We start from the raw sequence: 22,856 nt of genomic DNA, 5'->3' as shown, positions 1-22,856 counted from the left end.
TGTCTGTCTGTTCGCGCATCACGCAAAAACTACCGAATGGAATTTGATTCAGTTTTCACTATTGTATAGCGGGTGGTCCAACTTAAAATCGGTTTCATAGCGATACGTTGCTTAGAATCCGAGATATTGACAATAATATATTATCGCGCGAAATAAACGCGGGCGAAGCCGCAGGCAAAAGCTAGTTATATAATGCTATATCGAATAGAAAACTGGATTTTACATTCGATGTAGGCTGTTTAATTATGATTTAAAAAAATGTTCTACGCGATATTTCATGCTCAATTTTTCTTGGGAAAATATAAATGTTGGTCCATTCGCAACTCATAAGAAACAGCGGCACGATTCCCTTAAAAATATATGCACATTTGTCGAAGAGGTTATTGTCTTCGAGCCACGCGCTTAGCATACCTATTTCACTTTGTTGATCTACATGCCGTTTTTATAGACAAATATAATACCTACTTAAAATGAAATTATATATATATATTTCATTTTAAGTAGGTATTATATTTGCGCCCTATATATATATATATATATATATATATATATATATATATATATATATATATATATATATATAAAAGTAGGTGGGCGTAAATATATATATATATATATATATATATATATATATATATATATATATAGGGATATATATATATATATTACTAGCGCCCATCCCAACTTCGCTTGGTTACCATAATAAAAGGTAGCTAAAATCTTTATAATATTAGCATTGAGTCTGGATATCGAGCTCCTTTGTGCTTCATGGTCTATTTGCAGGCCGCCCAGTGGGTCATAACCCAAGGCCATACGGTATCTTTCTTATCCGTCCACAAGGAAGGTCAGTGCCCTATTAGTGAAGACATATGGCTAGAAATAGCCATTAAGTGTTACAAAACAAAACCAAATGTTAATATTGACAATTTAAAAGGTATCACATCAAAATCAGGACTGTCTGTGTGCAGGCACACTTGGTGATTAGTGTGCATAGGGTCTCTAGAGTTAGAAGTGCTGTCATGCATATTTGTTTGTTAGATTGTGACGTCGAACTAAACTACCTTCAACCATAAGAGGTACTCCTTATATTATGCTATAATAAGGGCGCCCGGAGTGGAGACCTAAGGAGCGGGCACTCATTCAAGGCAAACCAATTCGAACCTTCGCCGTGTCGGTGGTGATTTGATGTACATTGCTGGATTTTCCTTGCATTGATACAAAGTTCACATAATATAAACTAAGCAAATGAACGTTGTTCCGTCCGTCTGAGTTCGTCAATAGTATGTAGCATTATGTACACTACTGTACACATGTAGGCTCGATAACCATGTGTAATCAAGTTTTGAATAAAATACCGGGTCAGTGCATTCAACAAATTGGCTTTCAATGTTCACGGGTTCGTGGTTTCCATGTTTCGCTGATTTTTAAATATTTGATGTTTTAAAATTTTACTATCACCATAATTGACTTTATGGTTTTTGATTTTAATTAAAAATAGGACGTGTTTTTTTTCTGATTATGACGTGTTTTTTTATTTTTCTGAGGTATTTATTTATCACCAGTTAAAGTTTATTTTTAACCCCCGACGGTACAGAAGGATAAATTTAACGTGTCTGTGTATCAGTGTGTCATGGCATCGTAGCAGCTAAATGGGTGAACCGATTTTGATCTAGTTTTGTTTATTTGAAAGTAAAAATTAAATCGAAATAATTCTTAGCTATATTTGAAAATGTGCGTTCAGCCGTTTGAAAATCATGAGCCCTATTTTAGGAGATGAAATTATCCAACCTCTTCGGAAGGCGGTTTCTTACAAAGTTTTTTTGTCACTTTTATTATCAATACATTTGAAACATGTATTTTTAAAAGTATTGATAATAAAAGCATCACTCTTGTGCCGGTTGACGTCAATCGATCATGAAAATATATAACTATACACCAATGCGAATTTCGAGATAAATATGTCACGTGATGTTGCCAGTTGGCTTTGATTATCATTACTTCGTCCCAATGAGCTCCCCGGTCTCCCCTATGTGGTATGTTTTCCCAGATTATCTATCCTAATAGACTGTAAGAGAATTCTCGTCTCGTTCGATTCATTGTCATGTGTGTCTGATTTGGTGTGTTGGTTCTTGAACTGGATTTCCCTCTAATTTCTACAATGTCTTAGTATTATGTACATAATTCATTAATTAAGTTTATATTTAATTTATTAACTATTCTAACAAGTACATAGTTATTTTATTTAGTAATGGCTTGATTGTTGAGGATGCCGAGGATCATATTGTAGTAAAGATAATGAAGATAGTAGAATAAGTATGAAAGCTAACACTGGGCTCTTATCCTTTATGGCTGAAAAAGAAATCGCGTGTGTGAAAGGGTTTAGCATAAAAATATTCCATTCTAAACTAGATAACTTTCTGAATCTATTTCTGTAAATATCTATACATTTGTGTGGTTCATTATTTCCTAGCTTTTGTCACGTGTTAAATACCACAGCATTATCAACTAACTCTGGATTAGCCATGTCCCAATAATTCACAGGAAGCTGGATATATCCGGTTATATCCAGTTCTGAATACAACGTTTGTTTTATGCATTTCATTATGAAACTGGCTTACAGTTTTGACGTTTGTTCGATGCACATTTTACCTCTGTGTTTTGATATTTTGTTGCATTGAAATAGTAAATCATACTGAAAGTATTATATAATCTATCATCAAAAATTTGAGGTTATATAACGTTCGCGTGACATTGTATTTTGAATTTCATTATGTCAAGTCTCCAAAATAGGTGCTCATTTGTTTTGACGACTTTGTAATTCTTTATTTATTAATTAAATAAAAAGGACAAATCACACAGATTGAGCTAGCCCCAAAGTAAGTTCGAGACTTGTGTTATAGGATACTAACTCAACGATATATTTTATAATAAATACATATATAGATAAACATCTAAGACCCGGGACTATCAGAAAAAGATCAATTTTCATCATGACCCGACCGGGGATCGAACCCGACCTCTTGGTTCTGAGGCAAGCTCTTTACCACTGCGCCACCGAGGTCGTCAATTAAATTTTAATTAAAACTTTATAACATCATAAATAACAGTGTTCGCATCATTATCACAGTCGATTTTGTTGGTAACGTAACGTAGTGCATTGGAAACGATTGGCTATGATCTTTATGGTCGAGGGACAATAAGCTGGGTCCACTTGGGTTAAGCAGTGGGTTAGTTTTTGACTGTACGTTTGCAATTACTAATATGTTTGTTCAGGCCAAATCATGAAGTGATTTAGTAGCCTTCATACAATTTACTAATTTAGAACTAGTTCCTGTCACCTTCATTGTGTTATTATCTAATTTTTTGGAAAAACGGATTGTACGGCGCAATTTTATAATTCAAAAAATGTATAATGCATGTGATCCACAAGATTAAGAACTAAAAGAGTTTTAATTCGTGTGACTATACATTATGCTAGATGGAAGGATAATATCAAACAAACGTTTTAATGGGATGAAGTATCGAATTTCATTCAAATTATAAATGTATTTTTTTTATTGGAAACCGAGTTCTTAAAAAATAAACTCTAGTTCTCGATGCTGGTTTCGATTCATTTGTGTGACCGAAACTTTGCGTTGGTCATATTGTAAATGTAAAAGCAAATTGAATGTGGTAAAAACCATTTCCGAAACAGGATAAAATGTTGTTTCACGTCCAAGATACAATCAATTGTAGAGAGGAAACAAAACCCTTAAAGGGAAAAGGCGAAACAAATTATTTAACAACAATGGACCTGGTCGTAACGGGTTAAGGAACCCGTCTCAGTATTTGTCACCTGCAGGCCGCAACATAGATTGTGTGCCAGATATAGAGCTGTTGTTATATAGAACGCTCATTATATGAAGTCATTTCTAAATAAAATACACGTGTAAATCTATGGTCACATAATAGGACCATAAAATCAGTAGGTTTATGTACGTAACTACAAATGAGAAATTAAAGTTAGGAACTTCACTAAGGAATACTGCTTTCGATCCCAAGTCTCACCTGATTGCTTCCCTGGATGCATTAAGTGTTGTGTTAGAGCTAAGTTTAATGTATATACTTGAAGCCATCAGGTGTCCCACTGCTACTGCTGGGCAAAGGTTTTAGTTGTAGTTGTCCAGTTTTTGCGGAACCAACATTTTGTTGGAACACATGAGTTGATATCCAAGTTAAGAAACTCTAATTTCTTATTTGCACGCAGACATTACACCTACTAATCCGAATCCAATGAACCTAAAATAGCAAACATCCTTTACAAATTGATGGACACTCTCATGTGAGCGTTTGCCCGGTTTATTCCTCAGCCATTGAGCGTCAGAGCTCAGGGCCCGCTTTCCTACTATTTCGTGTCCACTGCGCACGATAGTTGTCCCTAGTTATCAGACCATCGACTATTAAAACTAAACTAATTTGTTCAACAATAGTACGGTTCTCGTCAACATAGTCCAACGCATCCCCCATTGGATTTACCTCGGGCCGTTGCCTTTATGGGTTTCAGTTGGCATGTCCACCAGTATCAAATAATCCTCTTATGTACCATTGGTAATATTCGATAGTTTAAATGGTCCTGTTAGATTTTGAATTAAAAGCAAAATTGGACATTGCTATCTGGAACTGGTAATTTTACTATACCACATAGGCCTATTTTAATTTGATAGGATTTTTATTTAAACTTTATATCAACAGAAATATATAAACTCATTATAGAATGACTTAATGCTGTAAGATAATAATCTTACGAGTATACCTTAGGGTCATACTGATATTTGCGTTATATACTTGATGATCTGTGTTGCTATTGTCATCAGTTGATTTATCTATACCATAGAAGTTTCAACTACTAACAATTGTTTCTATGTATATGTATTTTAATACGTTTAAATTTTACTGTTACCTACCAAGCATCTGTGAGAAAATAGTAAGGAATTTTCCTATTTTAATTATTGTTAGGTAATTTTATCGCTTCCATTTATTTATTGACTTACATGGCGAGAATACAATATAATAGATTTCTAGTTAGGGTCATGATCGATCGCATACAAATGCAGTAATTAGCCGAAACTTCAAACATATCAATGTAACCGCAAACTGAATGCCATATACCCGAAGTTGTCAACCCGAAAATTCATTAATCAGTATGGAATGGAATAATTAACTTGTAGTAAATGTAGTATTCTGTGGAAAAAGAACACAAGCTTTTTGACACAAGCTTTTATTGGCGTCAGAGAGATCTTATTGCGTTCAATGCGTGACAATAAATAATGTACGTACAGAAGTTCCTACGTTGGGAGCCGTTTCTGGGTGCATCATTAGAACTAAATGTGCGTACAAACTTCAGCTTAATCAGTTGATGTTCTCTGCTTCAAAATTCAGCTGCAGGATTCCACCCGAACATACACCCATTCTTAACCATTACACCACTACTGCTTCACTTGGTTCAGAACTTCCTTATTCCCAAAAGATAAGTCGAGCAAGTTTCAATTAGATACTTAATTAAATTCTATATTGAGTCTTATTCTCATAGGAGCTTAGCTGGATTTTGAGTATTATTTTGAAGACATTTTATTCTAGAACACTAATATCATGATGTTTTTAGTACCTTTTAGACTTTTGCCTCTTTTCTTCTGGTATAACTTTCTAAATCATTGAAAATTCGTCTCTCGGTGCTATTCGGTAAAGCTTGATTGAAATCTGATATTTTGTTCAGAGCCAAATTGAAATCTTCATCATTCGTCACAATGGTTGGTTACATTTCGTGGATTACTGGATCTGAGCAGTATTGGCAGCAGACCCGATAGTTATCCGGCTCTGCTCGCGGCCGTATGCCAAAACCACTCGGGCGAAAAATGAAAGGGGATCGCAGGAAATTGGCCGAGGAAATATTTCAAAATGACTGGTATCTAGTCTCTTCGTGATCTGTAAACTGAACGCGTGTTTCAGTTTTTTTTATCCGGGTACCACCCACCGGGTCTAAACCACTTAAACGAAAACCATATCCATATACCATCATCCTATCAACACTTCCATGGATTATTATATAGGAATCACCATTCTTAAATAAAACACTAAGGTTTTATTAATATTTCTATTACGATTATGTTAGCAGTGCCCTATTTAACTGTATTTATTATTCGTAACATGTAAGGTTTCCTTTTTATTTTACAATAAATCACTTGTTTTCGTCGTCTGGGCGCCTTTTGTTAAAGCGTACAATGGATGTTTTTGCATGACATTCGATACCAATGAAATGCCGTACCCTTTTGCAAATGCTGTATCTGATAAATTCAAATAATGTTAAAAATTTCTAAGGGACTCTTTCTTTTGCTTGGAGATAATAGATGACAGTGATATTTATCGATTATTTTGAGAGTCCCGAATATCAATTAGGTCTTTGATTAGAGTTCTCACTTGATCAAAGAACGGAGGATGCGTAATATTATTATTAAATGGTAAATAAATAAATATATTAGGGCAAATCACACAGATTGAGCTAGCCCCAAATTAAGTTCGAGACTTGTGTTATGGGATAATAATTCAACGATACTATATTTTATAACAAATACATATAGATAAACATCCTAAGAAAAATATCATTTTCCATCGTGACCCGACAGGAGATCGAACCGGAATCCTCTCGGTTCAGAGGCAAGCACTTTCATTATCAATTGTTTTCTTTATAATACATTATTTGCCAACATGAAGAAGAAGTCATGTATATATATATTGTGTAAGTACACTATAAAAATGTCCTATGTATTTTTATCATAGTACCTACTCCTACCATTTATTTGTACAAATGGGACAATGATATTACGTTATTATACAATGAACTATCTTAGTTTATGTAGCATATATAATAATAATTTTCATATTTCGCAATAATCTAACTTTAGTAAACTTTTTTATTATACTTTAAGTTGACAATTAAGCCATACAATTTTATTCATTTATATCTCCTGAAAACTTTAATTTTCTACTTCATTATCAACTGATGGAAATTAAATAATAGCGGAAATGCGGGGAAGTAAAATTTTATGGTACAGAGAGAGCGATTAAAACTGCGACCGTAATATCTGATGAGTTTTACTTTTATGAAGAAAATTTCCTAGATTGTGCTATTCAATGATGTTCTAGAGTTTCTAGTTTCTTTATGGCCTTTATTAAAACAGATTTTATGTAAATTCTGTTTTTTTTTCTCAAATGATCATACTATTTAATTAGAACAAACACAATTTCACCTTATTTTCTTCACATAAAACTTCCGACTGTAAAAAAGGTTTCCATTTATGACTTAACTTTTTAATAATAAATATACTTTTTAATAGTTTCTTCAATATCTTTTGAAATAAAAACACATTTATTATATATGCTGATAATCTTCACCTACATATAAATAATCTCAAAAAAAAAAGGCTTATGTGACTGCTTCGGAAATTGGCCAATAAAATGACTTAGGTGGCTATTCGGTCATTTACTATGTAAATAATGTTATTCCAGTAATTCCGATTCGCATAATCAGAAAATAAAAAAAATGTATAAATCTGACGTGATTACTCTCCATTATAATAAGTAGAGAAAAAAAAACTAATTTCAAATATCTTTTTGTTCCAGGCCCTACTCCAGGCTCACGATGTGGTCGCTCGAGAGGTGTACGGCGAGGAGTCACTGCGCGCGTCCCCCCCACCAGTCAATGGGCGCACCACAGCGCCCCCACCGGAGGACGAAGACGACACTGAACCGGAGTTCGAGAACGTGACCAGGGTCCGCCTCGTGCAGTTCCAGAAGAACACTGATGAGCCAATGGTATGTGGATAGCTTTTAGTGATGTCTAACTAACTATGACTAAATAGGCAAAGATCGTACCATAGCGCCCCATCCAAAGGAATACAACACTATACTGGAGTTCGAAAGGGTAACAAGGATCCGCCTCGTGCAGTTCCAGAAGAATACTGCCTCCACCAGAGGATGAAGATAAGATGACACAGAAATCCCGCCTTGTATAGTTTGTATGTTTGCCTTGATAATAAATCAACGAATAACAGGCAATATGTATATTGAGTTTAGATATTGGATTCCCTTCAATCGCAAAATATTGTGTTAGGCGTGTATCGTATCGCCAGTAAATAATGAATAATACATTAAATTCATGAGATCATTTCTAAGGTTATTATTCATCCCACCCTGATCTAATATCCCAACGACTTCCCCATTTTCTTTGTTTAAATAAGTGCCCTCCAAATTTGGGTAAATTTTGTAATAGGTTTTTGTTTGATTTGCTCATGTAATGAGAATTTAAACGTTTCTGATATTTAATTTACTGATTTAAAAAGCGTATCCCAGGCTGGGAAATATGTGTACTACCTATTATTGCTTATTATGGCAAATTATTTAAATTAATCTAGATTGCAATGATCAAATCTAGTCAGGCTTTTTGCACATTTCTATGGCTCAATGTTGTTAGTTAATAATATGAATAAATAAGACAGTTTAAAGGACAAAATGCTAAAAGAGATGGATGTGAATATAAAACCTACACCATTATTTCAGGGCATAACACTGAAACTGGCTGACGACGGGCGCTGTATCGTGGCCCGTATCATGCACGGCGGGATGATCCATCGACAGGCAACGCTGCACGTCGGCGATGAGATCAGAGAGATCAATGGTACACCCGTCGCCAACCAGTCTGTTGCGCAACTCCAGAGAATGCTGGTATGAAGATTTTATTACTATTTGTAGCTCAACCTTTAACAAGAAGTGAATCTTTGTCATATTATTTTGAAAATGTCATCAAAATGTATGTCTGCGGCTTAAGATATGCATATTGGTTTTGGATGTTTGCCAAACAAGTATTTGCATACTACATTTTTGATGAAAATAAGTCTTTAAATAAAACGCAAAATCTAGCTTCTACACTTAAAAGGAATCTTAACTAGAGATTTTCACGATTCAGATTAAGCTCATTTTGTAAATTTCTATTCTACAATTTTTCCCTGTGTTTTGGCGGCAAGAAAATTTGCATATTATAATTAGGTACATCCCAGCTTCACAGTAATTAACCGAGCCAAAAAACCAGAGAAATAATATTACGACATGTTTTCTTAATTACTGTATAATAACAGTCGTAAAGTATCCTATCCCAAATGTGTTAATCTTGTTTGGATTGTCTTAATTCCGTTGTTTCGTGACATACATACATAATCCCTAAGGTCCACAGAGTAACGTAATTACACTCTCGGAAACTTTCCAACACATTTGGTGTATTTACTAAATATAATGTAATTCCCAATGCGTACATTCGTATTAGTTTGTATATTCTTAATACCAAAAAATATTATCTTTTTGAATTTTTCGATTTGTAACTAACAACACAAAGTTAATGTGGTATATCAGCAGCTTCACACTGTCTGTTGGATATAACAACTTATTTTTGGAATAGTCCCTTTTTCTAATTATACCTCCCTATTTGACAAATACATTCGTCTAATTGAACTATGTAATCAATGAAGAGATTATCCATGTAAATGTTGTATCTCTATTGCCAATATTAATTAGTTTTTATTATGTTCCCTAGCGTGACGCTCGAGGATCAGTGACATTCAAGATTGTACCATCCTATCGCTCAGCACCACCGCCCTGCGAGGTAATGTTTTGTGTGTTTTCAAATTTCTAGAACTATCGACAACTGTAGGAAACCTTTGACTAAATCCATGTGTTCGTCGTAGTTTGTGACTCAAAGTGTGTGTAGTTCTTAGTTAATCCATATGAACCGTTAGATTAGAAAAGCATACGTGAACTTCAATCAATAACCTATTTTGTGACAACTGATTAATTTTCTATGAAAAAATAATGCGAACGCTTGCTTTTTAATTAATTACACTTTACTAAAAACCGAGTGATAAATAAACAAGAGTCGACAAGCGCACATAAATTTTACACTAATGCTTGTCTTAAGCATAAATTGGTGTTAAATTGGAAATTAAACTATATTTTTGTTCTAACTAGCTTTTCCGGATAAAGCCTTCGCCCGTGCTAGTAAGTAGCGAGACCAAACCCGTTGCTACTTTATGTTGTTATGTTTGTTAAGTTTATGTTGTGTTTTGTTCAAAACCGGATTTACGGTGGCACTAATTTAAACTTGAGGGTCTCTTAAAATTGGAAATGCTTGCTTTAAAGTATTGTTCATTCTATCTTGTGATGTATGTCGAAAATTAAATTGTTGACCCCACAACGATCAAAAGATTGTTGTGGGGTCAACAATTTAATTTCGTACTTTTGTACGACAAATCTCTACAGTTCAATTTCAATAGAATTTTTTACAAATTATTTTTATATCAACGGAGAGAAAATATTAATATTTATTTGGCATATATATTTTTATAATTGCCCCCTTCTGTGCCACCGCAATTGTGGTATTCGATTATGTTCATCCGGGCATGGCTGCGCGACCCCGATAATTCCGTTTCTGTGCGCTTGTTGTTCTTTACCACTGCTTCATCTCACACTTCATCTTCATCATACTTCATCATCATATCAATCTCCTTTCTATCATTCACTTCTAACATCTACACATTCATCAATCCTCTCGAAGTATAAATTATACTACGAGAGGATTGATGGTGTCAAAATTTGACACCAATCAATACTATTTGTTTATCAATTGCAAGATTTAAAAAATACGAGCCTATTTAATGGTTTGCTGGTATACACTGAATTTTATTTTCTGAAAAGAAAAAATCTTAAATGTGGTGTCGGATCATCAGTCTCATATTATTTAGACTATTTTCATTTTCCTTGCTATCAGCGTCCTCTTTTATAGTTTATATTTATCTAATATTCTTCAATTCAATAAAATATGCTTTATTTGCAGATATTTGTAAGAGCTCAATTTGACTACGATCCATTGGAAGATGAGCTAATACCGTGCGCTCAAGCTGGCATCGCTTTCAACATAGGAGATATTCTTCAGGTATTTAATGTCTTATTTTGCTTTAATTTCTGTTTAAATTTTAGTCCCTTATTTGTATTATTTAGTTTTTAGTTATTATGATCATTAATCATCATTATTTACTATTTATACCTTTATATTAATCTAATTGTTTCTCAAATATTGTTGATTCTTATTGTCGTAGATCATAAGCAAAGATGACTCTCACTGGTGGCAAGCCCGTAAGGATGCTTCTGGAGGTTCAGCTGGTCTTATACCAAGCCCAGAACTCCAGGAATGGAGGGCTGCATGCGTCGCAGCAGAAAAATCTACCACCGATCAAGGTAAATAAAATTCCTTACAGCCAATTGAAAGAAGAAATAATCCTTTTGACATAACCGTTGACTTAGAATCTCAAAGAGGGAATCATAGAAATTTTGTAATTGTTGTGTACTACATTTATACAAATTTGTGCAAGGCGCGATATTTTTATAGCTCTTGTCGATTAAAATATCGCGTCGTGCACAAATTTGTGTTAACATTTGGTTACTATCTTTTCTTTATTCTTATTAACAAAAATCATCGTTTTAAACTTGTTTCTGTTTTTAGAATATTAATTAATGGTACTTTTAAATTTTGTTAACAATATCCGGGCGAATTCTTAAGGCAGTTAGATTATTATGTATTTTAATGTTGTTATCAATTAGTGAAATAGGATCGAAATCAGTAAAGTGTTTGAATTTGATGTATTTGAATCTTTATCATTTAAGTTCTTTTTTATTTTCTGTAGCTTAGTTGGTGTTTAGGTCGTAGGTACTTGATGTTGTTCTTAAATGTTATTGATTAAAGTTGGTTTTTGTCATCAATTTTAATATTATTATCGTTTGGTTTTATTGAAAACTAATAATGTATAGTTTAAAAGAAAGCATTATTTACCAGTAGCATTGTATGTCTGCTATCCTTGTCATTGTCAACTGTTTATGTTTCAAATGATCAATCATCATTTGATTGAACATTTATGTGAGTGATATTATCAGCGTATTTATTTTACATTACCATGTCATTAACATATCCTGTTTTGCTTTCAAACATAAACATATTGGATGGTCCTGCAGTTGGTATGTAATCCGGCTTTTTGTGTGTACTTTGAGTAATACAAGCTCCCAATGTAAAAACCTTGGATTGTACCTAAAGCATAGTCTTATATATTTGAAAAGATCCAAAAATCGTGTAACTGCCCCCATTATATAATCACCAATGTTGATCCTTACTAGATATAAAATACCTAATTATGAATGTTGCAACAAATTTGAAGGGAGTTTGTGTAACCCCAATTTTGTGTCTTAATTTTATGGGAAAATTTCTTTTACCGGCAAAATAAACGATTGTTTACATTTTCTTTAAAAAACATAAATTAATATCTCGTTTTTTCCTTGGAAATTATTTACAAACAATAATTCTCAAAGTATATGATGACTTACTTCATAAAATTGTTCGATCCGAACAAATTTTAGAGTTTGAAAGTGGTAAAACTCAAAATAAACCTATTACAAAAACAGTATCTCAAAAGAACTTTTCCAATACATGCCTTGTCATACCTTGCGTGTACCCCGATTCAATAATAGTGGACACCATTCCATTGTGTTTGCATGATCCGTGTTATAATGTTGTGCCGCTAGGAGCCGAAGGGTGCGTCTCACACACCGATGGATGTGAAAATACAGGTAAAATAATCAGACATTAATTAGACACCAGTATATACCAACCTTTATACGGAATAATACTTGTGACTATATATATATTTAAGAAAAAAATAACTTTTTAGAAACATTATAGAGTAGAATTAAGTTTTTGAATTACGGTTTGACGAGTATTGGTATTTTTGTACATAGAAAACACATTTGTTTGTAAAACCTAAATATGTTTGTGGGATTTTGACACGTTATTACAATTTGAAACTTGTCAAACCTTAGCCATGATAGCGCTTAGAGGTCTAAGAATTTTGTTTATTTCTAAAAAATATTACTTTGGTGCCAAAGGTTAAGCTTCGGCCAAATAATAAATACGATTTCATAATTTTAGCGGGGGAAATATTTTAACTACTTTAAGTTACCAAAAATTTGTGAAGATGTTCGCTCTCTTCCATTTCTAAATTAAGATTTAGCTTTGCTTTGTCTTTATTTAAATTGTGTCACTAGTCACCATAGTAACGTATACGTTTAAGCTACAACTTAACCTGCTACAAAATTAGCAGTGTCATTAAATTATGACAAACTTTCCAGACACTGCTATATTAATATTTGATAAGACTTTTCCCATTATTTTGAATGAGCTTGAATCATAAACCTTTTTTAATTTCATAATAATGTAATTACCTTTAGCCAAGTAATTTGACTTAATACTTACTAGCGGCCAGTCCCGGCTTCGCTCGTCTGAAAATATGATAAATTACACACCTAACCTTCCTCAGGAATCACACTATCTAATAGTGAAAACCGCATAAAAATCCGTGCAGCAGTTTTTGAGTTTATCGCGAACAGTCAGACGCGACAGAAAACTTTTCTATATAATATGTAAGGAAGGTATGGATTTTTAAATAATATTCCTATGTAGGTATCTGAATTTAGAATGTTTTAGAGTATTCTGATTGTGCAACTGTCACCATTACGACGACATACGGGTCTGTTTAATGCGTAAATGAATGAGAAATGAGAAGACTAAATTTGATATTCACCTTTGGTACCTACTGAGACATCAGATGAAATTAATTTGAAATAATTCATGATTATGTAGGAGGCAGCGGGTAACCCTATGAATTCGAAGATATAAATGTATTACGTATGAAGTATGTACTTAGTGAGGTAAACTACATTAAAAATCATTATAAGTTATTATACAGAGAACGAAGAGCGTTGTCCCGCGGCAAAGGCAATTTTATAGTTATAATAATGATGCGATATGCAAAAGGGTTAAAAGAAATATTTTTCAAGAAATATCACAATGCTAATATATCAATAATTTATTATTTTTATTAGAAACATAATAAATTTAATTTCTTTCCTTTCAAATACTTGGTTGACTGGACACATCCCGTTGTGGGATAAGTCCGCTTTTGTATGCGTCTCTTTTTTTTTACTGCTTTTCTTTGTGCAATAAAGAGTTACAAGCAAAGTATGACCAAACCAGTTTTGGTTTGGTCAAATACCTGAAATATCAGAATATACTCCAATGATGATTACTTTAAGTAAGTAGTAAGTTGGAAAGTATATTTAAAAAATACTTTCTTACACTCCAATGATAGATCATTAGAGTGTAAGAAAGTATAATTTTTCTGATACTGATCAGTACGACGTTATAGGAAATAATCTAAGATTCTAAATTTTTCGCCGCATCTGTGATGCATGTTTTGCTTATATTGTTAATGTTTTTTTTTGCAATTGAAGGCTGATTTAAACTAGCGAATTGGCATTGTATCAAAACTCTGGCTGTCCATCTGACCAATTTCTGTGGTCAGCAATAAATAAAACTATTGTGTAGATGTAAATGAAATTATCATAATTACTTTGGTTAAATACAATAAAATTATTACTTTTACATGTTACGGAACCGGTGGGAATTTTCTTGACTGTCAAAGTGAAAAATATTTGAATAAAGAATACTACAATAATTTTCTCTTGCCAGTGACACATTTATTCTGGTCACCATTTGTATATTTATTCTGACCACAGGCCATGGCCAGACAAAACACTAGCTTAATGTAAATCCAGCCTTCAAATCCTAAATTTCTCTAACATACAAATTTAAACTTTTTGACTGCAATGTTTACTTTTTTTTCATTATATAATTGTTTTGTTCCAGTGAATTGTTCCATATTCGGCCGTAGCAAGAAGAAGCAATCTAAAGACAAGTACCTGGCCAAACACAACGCCATCTTTGATCAGCTGGACGTCGTCACTTACGAAGAGGTCGTCAAGTTGCCATGTTAGTATTACTTAGAGTCATGCCCAATTGTTTAGTCGTCCACCGTTACGTTGACGTCCGTTGACATAGAACAACGTAGACATTTAATAGAGTTTCGACGTACATCAACGCACGTCTGTGTCATAACGTATAGAAAACAACGGAGCACGACGGAACTACAACGTGCGGCGTCGTCGCAACGGAGCGCGACTGAGCAATGGGGCATGAACCTTAAGGTTAACATACTATCGGCAGACTCACACTTTAGACAAATGCCGACGCGAATGACAAAACATAGCGTAGTTTGTATAAGGCTTTTCTTTACCGTAATCAAAAACCAGAAATTTATGCCAAATCCGCCAAAATTTGACAAACTGTTCAGCGACAGTAAACAGCATTATAGCTACCTAGCGTAATTTGGTTACGTTTCTTTCAACATAATTGAAAAATCAGTCAAGGCCCGGCTTCATTGCTCCGTTGCATCGACGTAGCGTGTTGCCGCTCTTTTGTTATCCATAGATTTTAACTTTGACGTGCGTCGACGTACATCAACACTACATACAATTTCTGCGTTAATCTATCGACGGACGTCACAACATTGCTGTACGATGCAGCAATGGCTTACTAACGTCCTTAGCAGCCAGTACTAATGTCAAAAATTCTAATCTTTTTGCTCTTTTTACATAATGAATATTCATTAGACAAACTGTTTAAGCTGAGCTAAACCCATAAAACTGATTTGAGATTCGTGGAAAATATCGAGGTACCAGGATTTCATATCGAGTCCATTCAGTATTCAAACAAAGTAAAATACAGAAACCTTTTTAGATGATTGCCACTATTCAGTGTTTCAGCTTTATTGTAGCCGCGCTTCTACTAAACTTGCTCTCCATTCAATTTTTGTTATATTTGAAACTGTTTTCAAATTCCAGGATTTCATATTTCCAATGTTCTTGTTAGTATAGGTATATTTGATCCGAAATTTTTATTTTATTGAAAAACCAATAGGTTTAATGTATAACAGGTGTTCATAATTATGTACGATTTACAGTAACTTAATATAGAAGTCTCTCGAAATATATCAAATAAACAGTTCGTTAAAAAATGTGGACAATCTGTCTATTTGATATTAGGACAAATCACACAGATTGAGCCAGCCCCAAAGTAAGTTCTAGACTTGTGTTATGAAATACTAACTCAACGATACTATTTATATATGTATATTATAACATGTACATATATAGATTAAAATCCAAGACCCGGGACCTACAAGACCTCTCGGTTCAGAGGCAAGCACTTTGCCACCGAGGTCGACCTACGCGTGTATACACGCATAATTTACAATATTGATTTAAATTAAAGGTTTTTTTTTTAAATAAATAAAAGAAACTCAACTAGGATAGACCTACACTAAGCAGTAGATTAAAACCTTTGTTGGCTTGATTTTTTTCAGCATTCCAAAGAAAAACCATAGTGCTGCTTGGCGCGCACGGGGTTGGTCGACGCCATATCAAGAACACTCTCATAGCGCGGCATCCCGACCAGTACGCCTATCCGATTCCACGTAAGTGTATTACAGTATCCTTACTAATATTATAAATGCGAAAATAAGTTTGTTTGTTACATCTTTAAGCTCTATCTACTCGGCCAATCTTTTTGAAATTTAGCACATATGTAGTTTGAAATATGGACAAAGACATAGTGTACCTTTCATCCCGGAAAAATAACTACTCCCATGGGTGTGAAAATTACGCGGGCGAAACCGCGGGCAAACACATACTATTCAATTTCATAATATGGATAATAATATGGAACCCATGCTAACGTTGAATAAGTAGGAAAGTGGACCCTTGGCTCTGATCCCCTATGGCTGAGGAGCAAACCGGAGAAACTCTCCGATGACAGGAGATATGTAAGGAATTCAATACTTAAATTATTAAATTATTTACACCGATCGACACGGAGAAGGCACAAATAGACACATAGATGCGTCAGAATTTCACATCAAGTTTCAGTGCCTATAATGCAAATAAAAAAAGATATACCTATTTCTTACCTATACTTATCTTCTTTGAAATATACCTCTAGTTGTAATGCTTTAACCATCCCATAGCCCCTAGTTTCCATACATATGTCTGTCCTTCTATCAACGCTTGCACGCTAGACGTTGACCACATCGCGTGTGGTCCAATTCATATGTTATAAAAAAAAAAACTAGATCAAAATCGGTTCGGCCGTTTGGCTGCTACTTATTGAACTTAAAACTCCTCTGCGGTGGAGGTCAGGGGTTAACAAAGTGCATTACCCGATAAAAACTCTTTAGTATGATGACAAATCAAACAACATTTTAATTTTCAGATACCACTCGCCCACCGAGACCCGACGAAGAAAACGGTAGAAGCTACTACTTTGTTTCTCACGAGGACATGATGGCTGATATAGCGGCCAACGAGTATTTGGAGTATGGTACGCTTAATTTTCTGCATTACAATATTAATTACACTATTGCTGCATAAAGTAGATCTCCAACTATATCCACACCTAAAATCACCTTGGTCCAATACTCCGTTTTGACTTGAAAGAAGAACAAATAAACAAACATACTTTATAGCCGAAGATAAGCACCTGCAATTGAGTCCACCGCAAGCCGGCTGCAATTGAGTCTCGTCGAAATTACAAAGACTAAACCTAGAAAATGTGTATGCTAATGTCTAGGTGTACCCAACTGAGATGGACTGCGTCTAGGTTTAACCGGTTAAATCTAAGTGTAGCCGCACTTCGGCGTTTAGCCAAGTGGTCCAAATTAAATGGCGGCTGGCATTTAGGTCTTTATTGCCGTTGTTCCAATACAAAACAACGGCAATAATGGCGTAAGTACCGGGCGCCTTAAGGTCCCTTTTGATTTGGACGACGACATATATATAGTAAGTTCGAATATAGCTTGATGTGATGAATAAGCACAAGTGTAAACACGGGTGCAAATGGCTCTGAATATATACATTATATCTTCGTATATCAGCCTTGCATATTCTGAACCAAACCACACTGAAAAATTACATTAATTCGATTAATATTCGATTAAACAAGAAACTTGAAGTAGAAAACTAGAACAAATGGTAACAATATATGAAGTTGTGTATAGCCTATACACTTAGGATAATACCGTTCCCTTATCCAACATATAAGACGTGTAACATTCCAGGCACCCACGAGGACGCAATGTACGGTACAAAACTGGAGACAATACGGCGCATATACTCGGAACGGCGGATCGCCATCTTGGATGTGGAGCCGCAAGCGCTGAAGATATTGAGGACAGCGGAATTCGCGCCGTACGTCGTTTTCATCGCTGCGCCGCCGCTCAACAATGTTGCTGATGTGAGTTTCATTTACATTTATAAATAAATAAAAAACAGTGGAACACACTCACTGCCTACGAACACTAAGCTTGTTTCGTGGATTCGATGAAGACATAAAGTTGTGATGCTAAGATGTATTTATTTACACCCAGTATTCCAGTTCGCACTAAAAAAGTTCGACGCAAACTCATGTATTAGTTGGGTTTGCGATTGGTTTTTTGATAAATGGGTAAATACGTGAAGCAAACCAATCTATGAACTAATATATATATATATATATATATATATATAATTCGTACTGCGCATAGACCGTCCATACATCCAATATGGCAGATGCAAAACAACAGAGCACATACTAATACATTTTAATTGATTCATCCGTTCTGTTCCAGTACGATGGTTCCTTGGAGGTCCTAGTTCGCGAATCCGAGAACCTGCGGCGCACATACGGACACTACTTCGACCTGACCATTGTCAATAATGACATAGACGACACTCTCGCCCAACTCGAAGCCGCATTGGCCAGACTACGCTCCACCCCGCAGTGGGTGCCTGTGTCCTGGGTATACTGACAGTCTGACTACTATCTGTAAAATGATCTGGACTTTATTACGATGGAATATGGTTGCGGTTTCAACAGCTAATGAACCTGCTAGTTGGTGCCATTCATTTTTGAATTTGGATCTAACATAGTTAAAGTTAAAAACAAGATTCGAAAAGTTTCACGTGTATCAGGCCGGTAAGAATTTCAAAGGTATGGTGCCATCTAGTGGCGATTTTAAGAACTACATGTCGGATTATGAGTGATGTAATAAAGTCTTGTTCAGGCAGTTTCAATCTTCGTCGAACTTAGATTCTATAAAAGCACAAATTGAATGTGTTTACTCACTTTATCATTTGAAGCTGTGACAGCAGACATAGATAATAAATAAGGCTTGATTTTCCTACTAAGATAATTTCAGCGTTAAGAATCTTTCAATCACTTATAGCTACTTATTACATTAACAGTATTTCATTGTACCTAATACTCTTAGAATTAATTTTAAAAACTTATATACCATTGGTATGAACTTTAAAAGTAGATACCTAATCTGATCAATGACCGTCAGAAAAGTTAGGATTTAATAACAAAATAACAAAAAAAATCAAATTATTATTATTAGCAAATTAAAAATAATTGTGACTTCTTTTTGTTTCAAGAAATAATTGATTAACACTGTTGCAAACTTTTTTTACCTTTTGGAATAATGTTGCGCTTATGATATTTTTAATGTCAAAAATAACATGGTTAATAACGACAGGTTATACGAAATGACAGATGTATAGATGCCACTATAACGGGCCTATAAAAATATTCGGATTTGGTAAAAAAAAGTTTGTGGCATTGTACCTTATCTATAAGTACTAGATTTGTTTTGTTGGTATCTCTAAAACTAATAAAATAGTTACTTAATTTTACTTAATTGATATTGTGATATATTTTTTTTCTACATTTTCTTTGATATCAGCATGAAACGCGTATAGCTTGCATATTGTTTGGTGCATTTACGCTCAAATCACATTATGTGCCAAATGTTTGTGTACGAATTTTTCGGCAAAAATTAACTTAAGATTTAAGGCACCTTGCACATGACACACTCACGGGACTTTTGGAACAATGTACATAATATACATTAGTAGATAATTAATGATAACGAAAAATACTTCTCTAGCGGTGTATCGTAGCTCAAATATTCACTTCGACATTTGAATTTAGGAATTCTATTTAGCGTATGTAATTTATGAATCTTGTCGTTTTCCAACTACTTAAAAGCTTTGACACTAATTTTAATGTAATATATTTAAAATTTTAATATTATATAAACTTCAATTAGACAAAAGTGTTATGATCCAAATGAAATAATATTCGCCAAACTAATTAATATTTACTTAACAATGTTATTACCCTTAACAATATTGATTTTAAATTTACGGACCTTGTAAATTTTTCATTAAAATTTGGTAGTTGGAAAACGGTCTATTATCACAGGATTAGAATCACAGGGTTGCAAGAATAGCGTTTTTCTTCAATCTGGATTTAGGTGTTCCTCATATCTGTATTTAGTTTCCCTTTTATACATATTTTAAAGCAAAAAAAAAAGTATGATACAAATAATTTCATGTCAAGGGGCTCAATGACATTGAAGTTTTGCTATATAAAGTATTTTACCTACACATTATCACTTTTTTCTGCGAAATAAAAGCATAAAAGTTAGTAAAAGTTGCATATTGCCTCGATCAAGTACCATCGATATTATATACCTCGATCATTTTACATCAATTCACGACAACATTCCTGTATATATCCTATATAATATATATTTTATTGAGTAGGAAAATTTTACTTCTCGCTATAACTCACTGTTTTTACTTTTTATTAATTATTAGGTTAACATGACATTATGTCAACTTTAACAAAACGGTGTATTCATATAAAGTATACCGTAAGAAATATTATTGTACTTTTTTTTAATTGATGAACAATTGGTTGTCCAATTGTAAATTACCTATTTATTAAGTAAAATGTAGTGTACCATAATATTTATAAGTACCATTAACTCGTTTGCGTCATAGAAATTAAATTTATTTTCAAATCCATATTTATTTTACAATTAAACTTCGTAATTATTTTTTTTTCATTATTAAAAAGAATTAGTATGATGTAGTTGGTTACTCTGTTTTTCATGTTATTTTTATAGTAAGGAGCATATGATTTGTGTCAAATTACTTGGGGCCAAATCAGCTATTTGGCTTCGACATCCTTTCCCTAAAGTATTGCTAACAGATATGTACTTCCCCTAGCGAATAATGACCGAAATGTATGTTCCAAAATTCATTTTTCAGTTACCCATTTTATTCAAAATTGAACGAATATAGAGAATGATTGTAGTTAAATAAATATTACTTATACAATATTGAATTTAATATTAGGTAATGTGTGTGAGAAGTGTAATGGAGTGCGGGTAGCACTGTTTGTTTCGTTACAAAACTTTTATTAATGTTGCCACATAAAAAATATTTAAGTATAACAAATTATTTCAATGCAATATGATTGTAGATTGTTCTGTTGCTATTTCATAGGATTTATTGAACTTAGGATATTCATTCCAAAATAACGTTTAAATTTATTTTATGAATTATATTAGGCGGTGATTGTTCATAGATGGATATTTCTAGAATTTAGAAAAGAAAATATTTACTAGACGAGAAAATATTTCAGAAATAATGGCTTCTCATTGAAACTATATTTTTTGGTTTTGCCATACAAACTTTTTGCGGAACCTAATTTTGACGCATGAAAGAGGTAAATTTTAGGAAAGGTTCATGTAATTTTAGACAATTAAAATACTAAGAACTAAAACTAGATGTCGCGTTGAAAAAGCGGAATGCAATAAGTTTCTTTCATTGTTTTCAAATATATTTTTACGATTTTTAGCTTTTGGCAATAAATAACAAATTTATTTATTACTTTGCTAAGTACTTTTTTATGTTAAAGTTATTATTCTCTAATAATTGTAAATATTATGTACTTACAAATGTGTGTTCTGGAATAGTTTTTCTTTTATTTTCCCTGTACCGCGCTTTATGGATGAGTGTTAAAGAGTCTAACATTATAATGTAATAATTATGTAATAATACCTTTAACTGAGAGTATTTTTAATGATATTAAGCATCACAAATTTAACTTTAAACATTCCTTCTTTTTTGAGACCGAGATAATTTATTATTATTTAAGATACGTTGTGGCATTATTAATGTTAATTGTTGAAAGTCATAATAAGTTAATAAAATATTGTGATCATTAGTTATTTTATAATTTATTAATTTGATAAGTAGGTCATCTTAATTTTTTTTTTCTGTTATAGAATGTAAACAATTTCTCCTGTGGTTTTATGTTAAAACAGGCATCACCTCACATTAGTAATATATAATTATAACTATAGGAAATATTCAGAAAAGTAGACAAATATATACCTAAACGTTTCAATATAAAATCATATGGAACAGAATGAATCTTAAACCATAGATATAACCATGAATACCTGTTAATTCTATTCTAAATGATAACGAGTGAGTCAAGCTGACTATATATTAACCTTTTAAGGTACATTTCAGCTCGTTTCAATCGTTTCTCTAAATGTATCTGTCTGAATATATCAATGTAAGAGATTGCAAAGGAAATGGTTTTATCAAGAACAACTAAAGATGACTGAAGTAAAATCTTATTACAATAACTGTTAAAATTGAATAAATCGCACAAAAAATATTAATGTGTTTTATTTTATTTTTATTATTTTATTTTTTATTTTATTTTGTTTTTAGTTGGAATGCCATATTCATTATACCTATGAAAAAAAAATTGCGAAGGCGCAGATGGCGCTACTGGTCAACTAGGGTTTACAAACGCAAATTTTCAATATTTTTAAAGATTTTTTTTTCAAGATTTGCAACTAAAATACCTTCTTCGCAATCGTGGTGTGAGTTTAAAAGAAAAAAGAAGGGTTTAGTGGATTAATGAATAGGCT

The 22,856-nt window shown here is 33.3% G+C and overlaps 1 protein-coding gene across 6 annotated transcripts in view; it reads left to right on the top strand.

Annotated features, from left to right (window-relative positions):
• CASK overlaps positions 1 to 22,597 on the top strand; it is a 213,041-nt gene extending 190,444 nt beyond the window's left edge. For 2 of the 6 annotated variants that reach the window (XM_053749231.1, XM_053749228.1), the window contains 12 exons: positions 7,657 to 7,848; positions 8,593 to 8,757; positions 9,620 to 9,688; positions 10,051 to 10,080; positions 10,916 to 11,014; positions 11,178 to 11,316; positions 12,652 to 12,696; positions 14,831 to 14,953; positions 16,386 to 16,496; positions 17,291 to 17,398; positions 18,135 to 18,310; positions 18,684 to 22,597. In XM_053749231.1, the coding sequence (XP_053605206.1) occupies positions 7,657 to 7,848; positions 8,593 to 8,757; positions 9,620 to 9,688; positions 10,051 to 10,080; positions 10,916 to 11,014; positions 11,178 to 11,316; positions 12,652 to 12,696; positions 14,831 to 14,953; positions 16,386 to 16,496; positions 17,291 to 17,398; positions 18,135 to 18,310; positions 18,684 to 18,863 (1,437 nt within the window). In that variant the 3' untranslated portion in view covers positions 18,864 to 22,597. The remainder of the gene's footprint in view (positions 1 to 7,656; positions 7,849 to 8,592; positions 8,758 to 9,619; positions 9,689 to 10,050; positions 10,081 to 10,915; positions 11,015 to 11,177; positions 11,317 to 12,651; positions 12,697 to 14,830; positions 14,954 to 16,385; positions 16,497 to 17,290; positions 17,399 to 18,134; positions 18,311 to 18,683) is intronic. The other 4 variants (XM_053749232.1, XM_053749233.1, XM_053749229.1 and 1 more) reach the window with 3 other exon arrangements.
• Positions 22,598 to 22,856: the final 259 nt, after the last annotated feature.

This window comes from Plodia interpunctella, chromosome 9 (assembly GCF_027563975.2).
Source record: "Plodia interpunctella isolate USDA-ARS_2022_Savannah chromosome 9, ilPloInte3.2, whole genome shotgun sequence".
Lineage (NCBI taxonomy): Eukaryota > Metazoa > Arthropoda > Insecta > Lepidoptera > Pyralidae > Plodia > Plodia interpunctella.
The sequence above is the reverse complement of the archived record's forward strand: the minus strand, read 5'-3'. Positions and strand labels throughout refer to the sequence as shown.